The following is a 12124-nucleotide window of genomic DNA, read 5'->3' as shown; positions in this document are numbered from 1 at the left end:
ATGTACTTCTATTTTTCAAATTTAGCCTGTAATACCATCTTGCTCAGGGTGAAATACCTGAACAATAGTCCCAAGGGATTTAAACTCACTTTAGCATCTCACAAACAGGCCTGACAATCAATGCCTCTTTTGTGCAGTGGGCTCACAGCCAGGACGAACTAAGCCCCAGGGGGATGGATATCCGTCCACAACCCCTACTGTAGCTCTCCCGTCCAGGAACAAAAGGGCAAAAGGCCTGGGATTATATGCCAGGGAGTTTCAACTGTACCTCTAACCTCGCCAAAGCTATGGCTGGGTTAAAAAAGCAAAGCATGGAGACGCTGCTGCTGCTGCTGCTGCCGCCACTGCCAAAACCATAGGAAAAGATTGCTCTGGAAACAGCTGCTCCGAGGCAGGCACTATACATAGTGAGAATGCCCATTCTGCTTTTGGATGAGGCCTGATTCGCTCTGTTGAGAAGAGAGCACAATGACTACAGATTTCATGTAGAGAGTTAGGTCGGGAGGAACCCTGACATTCTATAGCTGCACATGAATTATGGGATACTGTTAATTATGTAATGGGTTTTAGAAATGCTGACTATGCTGAGGGGTATGTTGGGTCTAAATGCCACAATCTTTTCAAATACATAGTCTTGTGTTTGCACCACGGTATTCAAAGTATGGTCCTCAGACCACTTGCATAGGAATCACCTGCGGCCCTGCAAGTTCTTTGACCCCTCCTATGGTCATAACCAGAACCTCAGGGGCTGGAGCCCAGAGTCTCCCCCGGAGATTCTGATGCATCTGATGATCTATAGATGCCTAGTGATCTACCCCTGTGGCAGCCAGGCCCTCTCTATACCCCCACCCATCACGGTGCCTGGTCACAGGGCAGCTCCAGAGACAGGGGCAAATATCAATGGGGTTGCTTCAATTTTACTAAATAGCAATGAGAAACGTAAACCTTGCTCTTACTACTACTTCACTCCATGAGAAGTAAAGCCCTTTTTCATCTCTTTGCCAGTGAGTAAGAATTCTCTTAATGAGAGGCTGAATGGGGGAAATAGGGATTATTTTGCTAGGAGACAGTCATCAAATAAAGAGAAAGGCAGCTATGAAATGCAGAGAAATGTCAAGGAATACAAAAAATCATTGTTGGAGTAATGTGCAATGTCATAAACAAAATATTCATGACTACAAAACTAAACAACTACTCCTAGAGGCTATGTGGGTGACACCTTATGGTTTGCAAATGATATTCACAATAAAAGTTACATTTTTCCTAAGACGGAATATGTTTCTGTCCACTGCTTTATAGGGACTGGAAGGGGTGGGCTTGAAAGCAAGTACTTTCCCCCTAAGGCCGGCCCTCCTTCTGCCAGACCACCCACTGGGTTAACAAGGGGTGACGGTGAGGTCCCAAGACATGCATCTCCTTAGATCCTTTTGGCTAGATCGTTCCTCATCAATAAATGCTGTGCCTTCACCAGACATAATCTCTACAAAGTTCCTGACCACTTTTGAACATTAACCAGTCTTTCAGTGATCCAAGGCACTGCCAGAGAACTCATAAAGTACAGTCTTTATTCCTTAGGGTCATAATCCTCACCCACTTTATGATAATAATTTCTCTGAACTTTCCTTACTCCAAGGCAGGGTTTTCCAACCTCAGCACTCTGGCTATTTGGAGCCAAAATTCTTTATCATGGGGACTATCTTGTGTATTGTAGGATTAGCATCATCCTTGGCCCCTATCACTAGATGCCAGTAGCACCCCCAACAGCTGTGGCAACCAAAGATACATCCAGACATTGGCAACTGTCCCCTGGAGGAGCAAAAGTCACCCACTGTTGAGAACCCCTACCCTAAGGCCCAAACCTGCATGTGCATCAGAATCGCCTGGATGTCTTGTTAAACCCTGGATCTCTTGGGCACCATCCCCAGAGCTTCTGATTCTGTAAGCTGAGGCAGGGCACAGCCACGTGCATTTGGACCAAGCTCCAGGTAATGCATATGCTGTTGGTCTGCAATCACACTTTGGAAACCACCGTTCCAAGGCCATGGTTCTCAGCTTGGCTGCATGATGCAATCATCTGAGGAGCTTTTAACAACTTCCAACTAAATCAGAAGAATCTCTAGAGATGTAGCCCAGGCATTAATTTTCTTAACACTTCATAAGTGATTCTGGCATGGGTTGAAAATTACTTGGTTAAGGTTTGCAAACTGTTTCTAGAACCCCAAATTCCTTAAGCAACCTGAAATAAAATGTAGTCACAGTAGAGGTACTTATGATTTTTATATATCTGAAGATTTCTCCCTAATATCACCTGAGAGTAGGAATTCTGGAGCAAAACAAAACAAAACAAACGAACAGAAATTATGTGGACTGGTGCTTTAATTTCCACTCTTTCAAAACTGTGGGCTGATACTGTGAGGGATTTCCATCTTACTTTGATTAAGTTTAGAACAAAAACAACTTAGAAACTAAGAAGTTAGGGTCTTTTCTTGATATTCTATTTCCTTCCTATTGTCTAACAGTGAGGCTGCACCTTATCATAAAGATTATCATAAAGAAATATACAAGCTTTACCTTCAAAAAATGCCCAAGTCTCTTTTTTTTTCTCAAAGGATGACTCTTCAGAAGCTTTCAGGGAAATGACTGAAAGACAAAAAAGAAACAGCACAGCATGAAAAAATAATGTCATGTAGTACACACAACACTTACATTCAATTTCTACATTTGCAAAACCACATTTAGTTGTAAAAACTCATATGTTAGAGAGGAGTGCAAGGACTTTACCTAACAGCCAGGAAATCTGGGGCACAGGAGAGGTGAAGTCAGTTGTCCATGTTTAAAAGCCAGTAAAAGGCAAGAATGCAGTTCAGTAAAAGCCCTACTTGCCCCATAGACTTGAAGAATAAGAAGTTCCCAGTGGGAAACCCAAGAGTTAATACATGATTTATCTTAGCGGGAGTCTTTCTAAAATGTGTACTTGTCCCAGCATTCCTGGATAGAGGAGCCTGAAGTCATCAGATGACTCAAGGTTAGTGCTCTGAGTACCATTCGCCACACAAGACAGACCCACAGAGCCACAGGCACCTAATTTTGAGAACATTATATCTTCTTTCAGGTAATCGTAGATCACCGAATTCACTTTGCCTGCTTCCAATAGGCAGGGAAACAGAATTGAGTTATACGCTGTGAAACTTTGAACTTCACATTAAGGAGTCTGGACCCATGGAAAGGTTCCATGCACAGGGGTAACACCACGGTAAAGATCTAGAAAATAAACTGATGAAAAATGTAAATTATCAGGGAATGAGATTATTATTCAATAGAACCTTCTGAAGTGATTGAAACATTCTATATCTGCACTGTTCAATACAGCAGCCACTGGACACATGTGGCTACTGAACACTTGAAATGTAGCCAGTCTTACCAAAGAACTGAATTTTTACTTTAAGTTTAATTAATTTAACTTTATATAGCCACATGTGGTCAGGGGTTACCACAATAAAGAGCTCTAGACAAGAGAATCTAGGACCAGAATTAAATAGAGATTGAATAAATTCAAGAGGCAAGAAATATATAGCAAAGATGGCTTAGAACTTACATTTAATTTACTGCCTCTCCCACAAACTTTTGTACTATTATTGTCATGATTTCAATTCTGAATTTTCCTTCCTTTTGTCTCTCTGGGCCTTGCACTGGCCATTTCCTATTGATATATCTTCCAAATCATTAATTTTCTCTTCATCTGTGTTTAACCTTCTTTACAACCCTTCTATTAAGTTCTTAATTTCATGTATTATTTTTATTTAGTTCTATATTATTGGTTTCTTTTGCAGATATTCCAGTTCTTTCAGGAATTTCTCTAGCTTATCAGCTAATTCTATAACCATATCAATCACATCATTTTAATACCTATGCTTGATAAACTTTCATATCTGCATCTCCCAGAGACTCCTTTCTATTATCTGTTTTGCTTTGAATCTTCCTTGGAATGCCTGATAACTTTTGTCTAGTTGAATGCCAGATATCGTCTATAGAAAATCATGGAGGCTCTAGATAAAATTTTGGTTTCCCAACAGGAAGTTAGAGTAGGGGGATGGTCACTTTAATCTAATCAGGGTTTGACCTGTTGAGAGGCTGAGTTTCAGTTTTTATAGAATCTAGTGTATTTCTTGTTTGCCCTTAGTCAGGGTTCATTCAGTCTTTCAGCATTCCCCAGTAAAAAACCTGGGGTATTTACCACAACCTCCCAATTTTTATCTCACTGTTAGGATTACCAAAAACTCACTCACCTCCTAAACATTCTGTTGTCACTTTCTGCATAGCTTCTCTCAACTAGCTCTACTTAAGTATGAATGAGTTTCTTAGAGTTCAACATCAGAGCAATTGGGCTCACTTTGCTACTTTTCTCTGTGATCTACCTACCCATCAAGTCCTGCAGAGAACAATTAAAATAGCTGTATATATATGCATGTACATAACTCGGTAATTATACAATACAAACATATTTATGAAATGCAGATATGTGATTCAGAAAGCAGAGTGCTGATAGATTTTATTTCAGCTTTCCTAATTCTTCTCAGGAGAGCTTTGCTCTGGTGTGAGTTTACCTTGATCATAGAACTCCTTTGCCATTAGAACTTAAATTATTTTAAAAGTGATGGCTATATCTTCTACCTCTGTATCCTTACCATTGGGTACATTACCTGGCAGCTGATAGATGCTTGGGTAAATATATGAATTATCTATTTCTTTCTGGCTGCCTCCCAAAGGAAGCAATCTGGGCATCCAGGAAGGAGCTCTTAGCGAATATCTGACCTTGCATGTGATCTAAGATACAACAGACTATGAGTCCATCACACTCAACCTCGCCTACCTGTTCAATACTATAGCTCCTGTAATCTACTGACTGCCAGATTCCCCCTTCAAGCACTTAAAATAAGAAACAGGGTGCATGTGGTTATTGTGAGCCCTGGGCCTGAAAGAGCCAGTGGATTTTATGGGTGGCCATGTTGGAAAACAGGCGAGCAGAATGGAGCAGCGGCTGGAACCCGCACAGCAGAGGGGAGGTAAGAGACCAGAGCTCAGTGGCACTCTGGGCCCCGCAAGGCCTGGTGTGTTGTGCTTATTCTTCTTGCATTCCACGAGTTCTGCAACTTTAGGCTGTGCCTGCTCCTCTCCTGAATCAGCTTAGCTGGGTTTCCATGGCTTCAGCTAACCAAGCCTAGATGAGGATAAGAAGGTCCTTATGAAGACAACACAGAGATGAACAATACAAATATATCTCCAAGGAGCTAGGTTTCCAGGAGGCCAAGGATGCCCATCATGGTCTGGACCCTTACCACCCCACACGTGGTCTATGGGTCAGCAGCACCAGTGCCACCTGGGAGCTCCTCAGAAATGTGGAATGGCAAGCCCCACGTTGGATCTACTGAATCAGAATCTGTTTTTAAGCCCAGATCCCCGGGTGAAATGTATTCCTTTTAAAGTTTGGGACATACATGCTCACAGGGTTGAAAGACTCAGCTGCCACTTGCTAGTTGTATACCCTTGGATAAGTCACTTAATTTTCCTGTGCCTTAGTTTACCCATTTGTAAAATGGGGACAATGAGAAGTGCCCATGTTGAAGTAGGTGCAGGGGTTAAAGGGATTCATGTGTGTGAAGTGCTCAGAACAGTGCCTGAGACCTAGTGAGCCCATATCCACAAGGACACTAGCTGTCTGAGTATAGGGACTTTCACCTGTTTTATTCACTGTTCTAACCTCTCCCCCACCCCATCCCACCCCCCAACGCCTCAGGAGGATCCTTTGTTGTCAGCTTTTGCCTCAGGGAGTGACTCTTCAATTGTCCAAGTGGTCAACGAAAGGGTTCCCTGTCCTTTGTGTCTAAATCTCTACAGCTCCCATGAGCTGTTTTTAACACCTTTTAGTGCCTTCAGGTTGTTTTTATCACCTTTCAGTGTCAGAAATTGTGGGTCCTTGATTTAATTCAAATACAGTTCTCTTTCCCTTATCTAGGATAGAAGACAACAAGCTCTCCCTAACCTATTTATGGACACATGAGTTGAAAGAGCTAACAAACTGGGATTCTAAACTAACGGAGCTCTATGCAAAGAATCACTGGATGCACTTCCTTCAACATGGGCACTTCTCATTCCCCCCACCCCGCACCCAGTGCAGATATTTCACAGGATGGTGCAGCAACTTTGGCATCTGATGATTAGCAGCACCAGTCCTAGTCTTACTTGTTCCTACAAGAAAGAAAAATTTTTACATGAACGCTGCCAGAGCTTTGGGAATTTTCCTAAGGTTCTGCATAAGTATCTTGTTGCAGCTGCTAATCCTGTGCTATCTCAAAGTGAATTTGATACCTTGTCAAGCCAGGGATCTGAGTTCACAGACTATGAGGAAGCAGAGCTGTGGCATGCAGCCAGGCCAACTGCAAGAGCTGAGCAGTGGACAATCAGCAGGTCTCCTGACTCCACAATCACGATGCCCTCCTCAGCACAGCCATGAGCGGCTAATATACATTCACCTTAGTCAGCCTTCAAGTGTGGGTGGAAGAGGCCTCAGCAGGGCAGACAGACTTGAAAAGGATGGTGTGCTTTGAGAAAACATTTTGCAAGACTGAAGAACAAGTGGCAAATGTTCTGACCACAGATTACTAATGTTGCTCAAAGACTTGCAGAAATAAAATGCAAATCTCTTGATGGAAGAGCATTTTTGTAGCAGTTTCCAATAAGTTTAGCAATCAGAAGGCTGGAGAGCCTTGAACAAGAGGCAATCAATCTATGCCATTCCACCGTACTGGCCTCACTTTGGGATCTAGCTGGACTCCCAGACAAATGGAAAGATGACAGCGGCCTCTTGTACCAATCTGCTGACTCTTCCTACGCACAGCTCAGGGGAATGGAAGTCCTGCCGTCCTGACAGCTGCCCGTGATTAAAGGAGTGCCCAGCCTAATCCCCCAAAGAGGAAAGCAAGTGCATGACAGTCAGTCGGTGAGTGAGCTGGTGGTTCTATAAGGTCCCAATGGTGGACCCTGCTGCTCTGAGCTGGGGTTTTCACAATGGGGAGGATGGGACTTCCATCTCTCCCCAGGAAGGAGCAGGATTGAATGACGTTGCCTGACTCTCTACCCTCCTGTCTGCATTCACCACCTCCCTCATCCCTGGTGGGCAAGGAAAAGCCCTTGATCCAGGTGAGCTTCTGACCGCAGCTCCTCTCTGGGTGAGAGGCATGTGGTGAAGAACTTCTTCCAAGTAGCCTCTGTCCTGCCCCGTGCTCTGAGACTGGTCTTCCAGAAATAGCTGGCATGGGGGCAGATGCTATGGGGCCCCTCGGAACAGTCTCATCACCCCAGCTGCTGGGAGTGACACCAGCCCTGCTTCTCATGGAGCCCCACCTGTGGCGGCTCCTGTGCTCCTTTCCCATCCATCCATGTCCAGGAAGACCATGCAGTGGGCGGTCCAAGGACCCTGACCTCCTCCTCCCATGGCGTGCAGGCCTCTAGTGCCCCTGCTGAGGTAGGGGGTGGGGAGAGGGGGACAGGCAGGACAACTGCTCAGGGAAGCGGAAGGAAGCCCCGTTCAGCCTCAGTGCCAAGCCAAGCTACCTATCTCAGAACAGCTGTATCGGAACTAAAGTGGGTTTTATATCTGTCTGATGATTCAGATCTCACAGTGGAAGGAGGGTTGATGAGCACTCAGAAGCTAAACTGTCAGCTGACTACTGACTGCTTTGTCACTGCCTTGAAACCCTGGCGCCCAACGGGCAGAGCTTATGAGAGTTTCCGGTGAGGCAGTGGCCCAGATGACAGAGTTACGGGCCATACTGGGGCCTCCTCCGGAGCACAGAATAGGACAAAAATCTAATAAGGGACAAGTTGTGAAATCCGTCACGTCACTGCCCTCTGTTGAAGAAGGTGGCCGCAGGATCAAACAGTCTGGAAGAACACAGCCCAGAGGCACTGAGACAAACTGATTCTATCAGCCACATGTCTAGAGGAAGCAGGCTGGAAAGAAAGAGACTCAGTTAAGTCCCCTTTGACGGGACCTGGGGAAAGCATCACTCAGAGAGGTGTGGAAACTGAGAGCCCTAATTGCTACCTTGGAAAGAACGTCCTGTCAACTTCCCTGGGAAGGGTAGGTTTCACAGGTGAGTTCACAGCAAGACCGTGTGACAATGCCCTCTGGGTGCCAAGGGGCCTCTGGTTCTTTCAGGGTCCGCCATTCACTGAGGACGCTGACATGCTTTGTCTAGAAGCATGTCTAGACTGACATCACTAACTCATGGAGCGATGACCAAAATTTCTGAGAGGTCCTGGGAGGGCTCCATTTCTCCTGAAATTCTCTCCTACTGGTGCCCCTAATTCCTTTAACAAAAAAATCTTACAATTAACAAAGTTTAAATTGCAACTCTAGGTTATATCCAACATCAGGTGCACAGTTCTGACACAGAAAGCCTTCCAGAATGCAGGATTCAATGAAGAGAAAGTGGAGGGGCCCTGGCAGGCCGAGGGGAAGAAGGAAGCAGCAGGGAGCAGGGGCCAGGGAGCAGGGGCCAGGGTACAGGGAAGGTGGGCAGCCAGGCTCAGGACATACGCCTTCCCTTTCTATGCCTACCCTGACTAGGCTGGCTGAAGCCTTCTCCTGTGCTGTCCCGTCCAATCCAGGACAGGGTCTAGAACTCAAAACTAAATCAATGCCTCTTCAATTTAATCTAGGGAAAACAAAAGTAATAAGGATATAAGGAGTGACCCTAAACAGTAGTGTTATCTACAAAGTGATATGGGAGTGCAGGGAAGAGCATGGTCCCTTTGAACAATAGGGAAGGGAAGCGCTGGGTAGAGGAGGGTGTGGTCTCTGGCTAGGACTCCACCCCCAAGGACCTAGGTGAGGACAGGGATTTCCTGCCCAAATGTTGCATTTCCCGAGACCACCCTGGCCTACCACATCCCCATCCTGGGCCTATAAAAACACTGAGTCCCCAGTGGGACCAGGCGGAGTTTGACAGAGTTTGGCTGGGGCAGTCAGAAGAGAGCCGAGGCCACCGAGCAGCCCAGCTCCAGGAAGAAACCATCTCCCTTCTGTCTCTCCCATCGGCTGAGAGCTACTTCCACTCAATGAAACTTTGCACTCATTCTCCAAGCCCATTGGTGATCTGGTTTTTTCAGTATATCAGGGCAAGAACCCAGAATACAGAGGGGATATAGAAAGCCCTCTGTCCCTGAGACAAGGTGGAGTGTCTAACTGAGCGAGTTAACACAAGCTGCCTATAGACAACAAACTAAGAGAGCACCCTGTAACACACACCCACTGGGACTTCAGGAGCGTCGGTGATGACAGGCTTGCTCTTAATCAATGAATGAAATAAACGTGGTACAGGTGGGATAAGGCCACCTTACCAGGACCATGACATCATTACTTTCCGGAAGGCTAGGAGAGGGGCCAGGGTCAGGGGGCCCCACCGTGCCCAGCAACGGTCCTTTCCCTGGAGCCGCAGAAGCAGTAGGAATGTACTAGCACACCTGGCTGCCGAGGTGGATTTCTCCATCAAATTCTGGCCTTGGAGTTGCAAGCTTTGTGCCTGTCATGACTTATTTCATGGCCTCTGGGAGTTTAGTTTCCTACAGGATAGAGGCAGAAAGTCCAAAGATGATTCCTAACCAGAAGGTGATTCTTCTTAAACAGAGGATGATTCTTAAGTTACCTTGAGTTGAAGGGAAGCAGCAGTTTAGGAGCCTGATCCCTGGCAAGTAGACCTTGCAAATTAGCACCAGGAGAGAGCAAGCACCATCCGACCCCAGTTCCGTCAGGCAGCATTCTTACACAGGTTAATTAATAGGCGAGGAAAATGTAAAGGGACCGGAAGAGGATGGTGATGTGAAGTATGCAGAAAAAAGGATCCGTAAATAAAACAAAGGTGAGCCAACACCTTTGTCCCAAATTCAAATTCAATGTAGTCAGTTCACTCTCCCTTCTTATTCAACGATGGATGCACCTTTGTCCCAAATTCAAATTCAATGTAGTCAGCTCACTCTCCCTTCTCATGCAACAATAGATGTGATGGTTCCGAAGGAAAAAGCTCTTAAAATGTAGCTGTGTCTCTACTGTTTATAACTGGATCAACATTCTTGGGAACAGCAACTGCAGCCCCAGAGAGACACAGAGACCTTCTCTGTTCCTGCTCTCAGGCGCGTGCCTATTGCTTCCTTTCTCCTTTGCCTCTCCAAGACTTAGGTCGAAGGCAGTCTCCCCTGGGGTTCGAATAAAGCCATGTATGTCAGTAGAACCTCTGAGTGACCTGCAGGCGGCAACCAATGAGAAACAGTGAAGCTCCAGCTTTGTCTAGTGTATGCTGCCCTTTCCTACTGCATTCAGTCCAAGACAAATGCCAGAAAACAAAGCAAAAGGGCAGACAAAGGAAAAAAATGAAATAGACTTCCCATGGCAAGGCCATCGGAAAAGAGTCTGCTTCCTGAAGGTGAAGCAGCTACAGAGCACAAAAGCCATCTTTATGTCCCCAGTGAGAAGCTAGGAAATACTGAAACCGAGGGCTTGGTCACTGGCCCTCTACACACACAAGTCCAAGACAGGGCTATCTATGCACTTGTCACTCCCTTCCACTCCTAGTGGCCACTTTCCCTGGTACCAGAGTTTGGATCACTCATTCACTCCTACTTCTAAAAAATCATCATTGGGCCACTTCTGTGCATATGCAGCACGTAACATGTGAGGGTGCATTTCAGAAGGCTCTGGCAGTGTCCCTGGCACCAAGGTCCCCGGCACCAAGGTCCCTGGCTGGGTCCATCCTTCCAACCTTTCCTCTTGTTGCTGTCCACCCTCATCCCCCACCAACCGCAAACATGTATCTAAGTCCATGGAGTTACTTTTTCATGCCTGTATAGCCTCTTGCAATACTTTTGAGCAGGCTCTCATCTCTCCTGAAACAGCATGGCCCATGGCTGTCTGCTGAAGCTCTCCTGGGGTCCAAGCGAAGACCCACATCCTCCCTGTAACCTCCTATGGCCCAGCAATTCATGTGTCCTCATCTCCCTTACTCCCACGTCAGCCTTACCCTCTCGTCTGGCCCTTTCACACTCTTTGTTTGCTACCTCCATCATGTCTGTTAGATCTATAACCATATATACACCATGGCTTCTCCCCTACATGGTGAGGCTAGGGCCCTAGGAGGGCAGGCATCAAACATCTCCATCTGTACCTCTCTTTGGGCAAGGCATGGTATGACAGGCTCATAAACTGGGGCTTCATGAATGTCTGTGAAGCTAACTTTTTAATCTTAACTCTTCCAAGACCATGGCAGTTGGAATGAGGGTAGGTACGAAGAAGAATTGTTCAAAGTGGTGTTTAAATTACACTCTGGTTGTCAATTTGATCCCTTTGAGTGTCTGGCTGGACCTGTTGACACTTTAAACACCATGATGTGTGCTTGCTTAATTAACCAGGAGCCCTAAATGTTTAGTAAATCTCATTCCTAATTATCTGTTCTGTGTCTCCAGAGAAAAAGGAATTATTCTGTTAATTTCTTCCACTAAAACTTGAAGTATCAATTCCCTGTGGTAGTAACTTCAGATCTAATTATTAAATTTCCTCTCACATTTTGGGGTTAAACAGTCAGATGAGAAATCATATTATAATTTAATCTTTGCCCCCAAATACTTTTAGGGTGATGAAGAGCTTTTCCATTTGCTTTGTCCACTCTCCACATTTAAACCTTACTTACATAATCTTAAATAACAATTTGGTTTTTAAAATACACTATTTGGGTTTAAAGTAAATTACAATTAAACTGCAGGAGACAGCCCTTGCAAATTGCTTCTATTATTAGCATTTTCACTGCTGATAAAGACCTCTCCATCTAAAAGCAGGAAGATTTATTTTGGCCCAGAATGTCAGACTGCTTCTGAATCTGTGGGTTGTAGGATTGGGTTGGAAAGCCATTGAAGATCATGTTTTTTGAGGCCTTGGAGATCAAAGCTGTAGCCTCCCTAAGAGCAGGAGCCTCTGATGAATGACCTCATCACTCCTGTGAACACGAGCAGCACACGCTCCCATGAAGTGCACTCAGGCTACGGCCCTGCAAACCTATCTCAACGCTTTCCATGG

At 45.4% G+C, this 12124-nt stretch overlaps 1 protein-coding gene across 1 annotated transcript in view; it reads right to left on the bottom strand.

The window, feature by feature from the left end:
- VSTM4 (V-set and transmembrane domain containing 4) overlaps positions 1-12124 on the bottom strand; it is an 89901-nt gene that overhangs the window by 59211 nt on the left and 18566 nt on the right. Inside the window, exon 3 of the mRNA XM_039478102.2 lies at positions 2572-2640. Coding sequence (XP_039334036.1) covers positions 2572-2640 — 69 coding nt within the window. The remainder of the gene's footprint in view (positions 1-2571; positions 2641-12124) is intronic.

This window comes from Saimiri boliviensis, chromosome 12, assembly GCF_048565385.1.
Source record: "Saimiri boliviensis isolate mSaiBol1 chromosome 12, mSaiBol1.pri, whole genome shotgun sequence".
In the NCBI taxonomy this organism is placed as follows: Eukaryota; Metazoa; Chordata; class Mammalia; order Primates; family Cebidae; genus Saimiri; species Saimiri boliviensis.
Note: the sequence above shows the minus strand (reverse complement) of the source record. Positions and strands in the feature narration are given on the sequence as shown.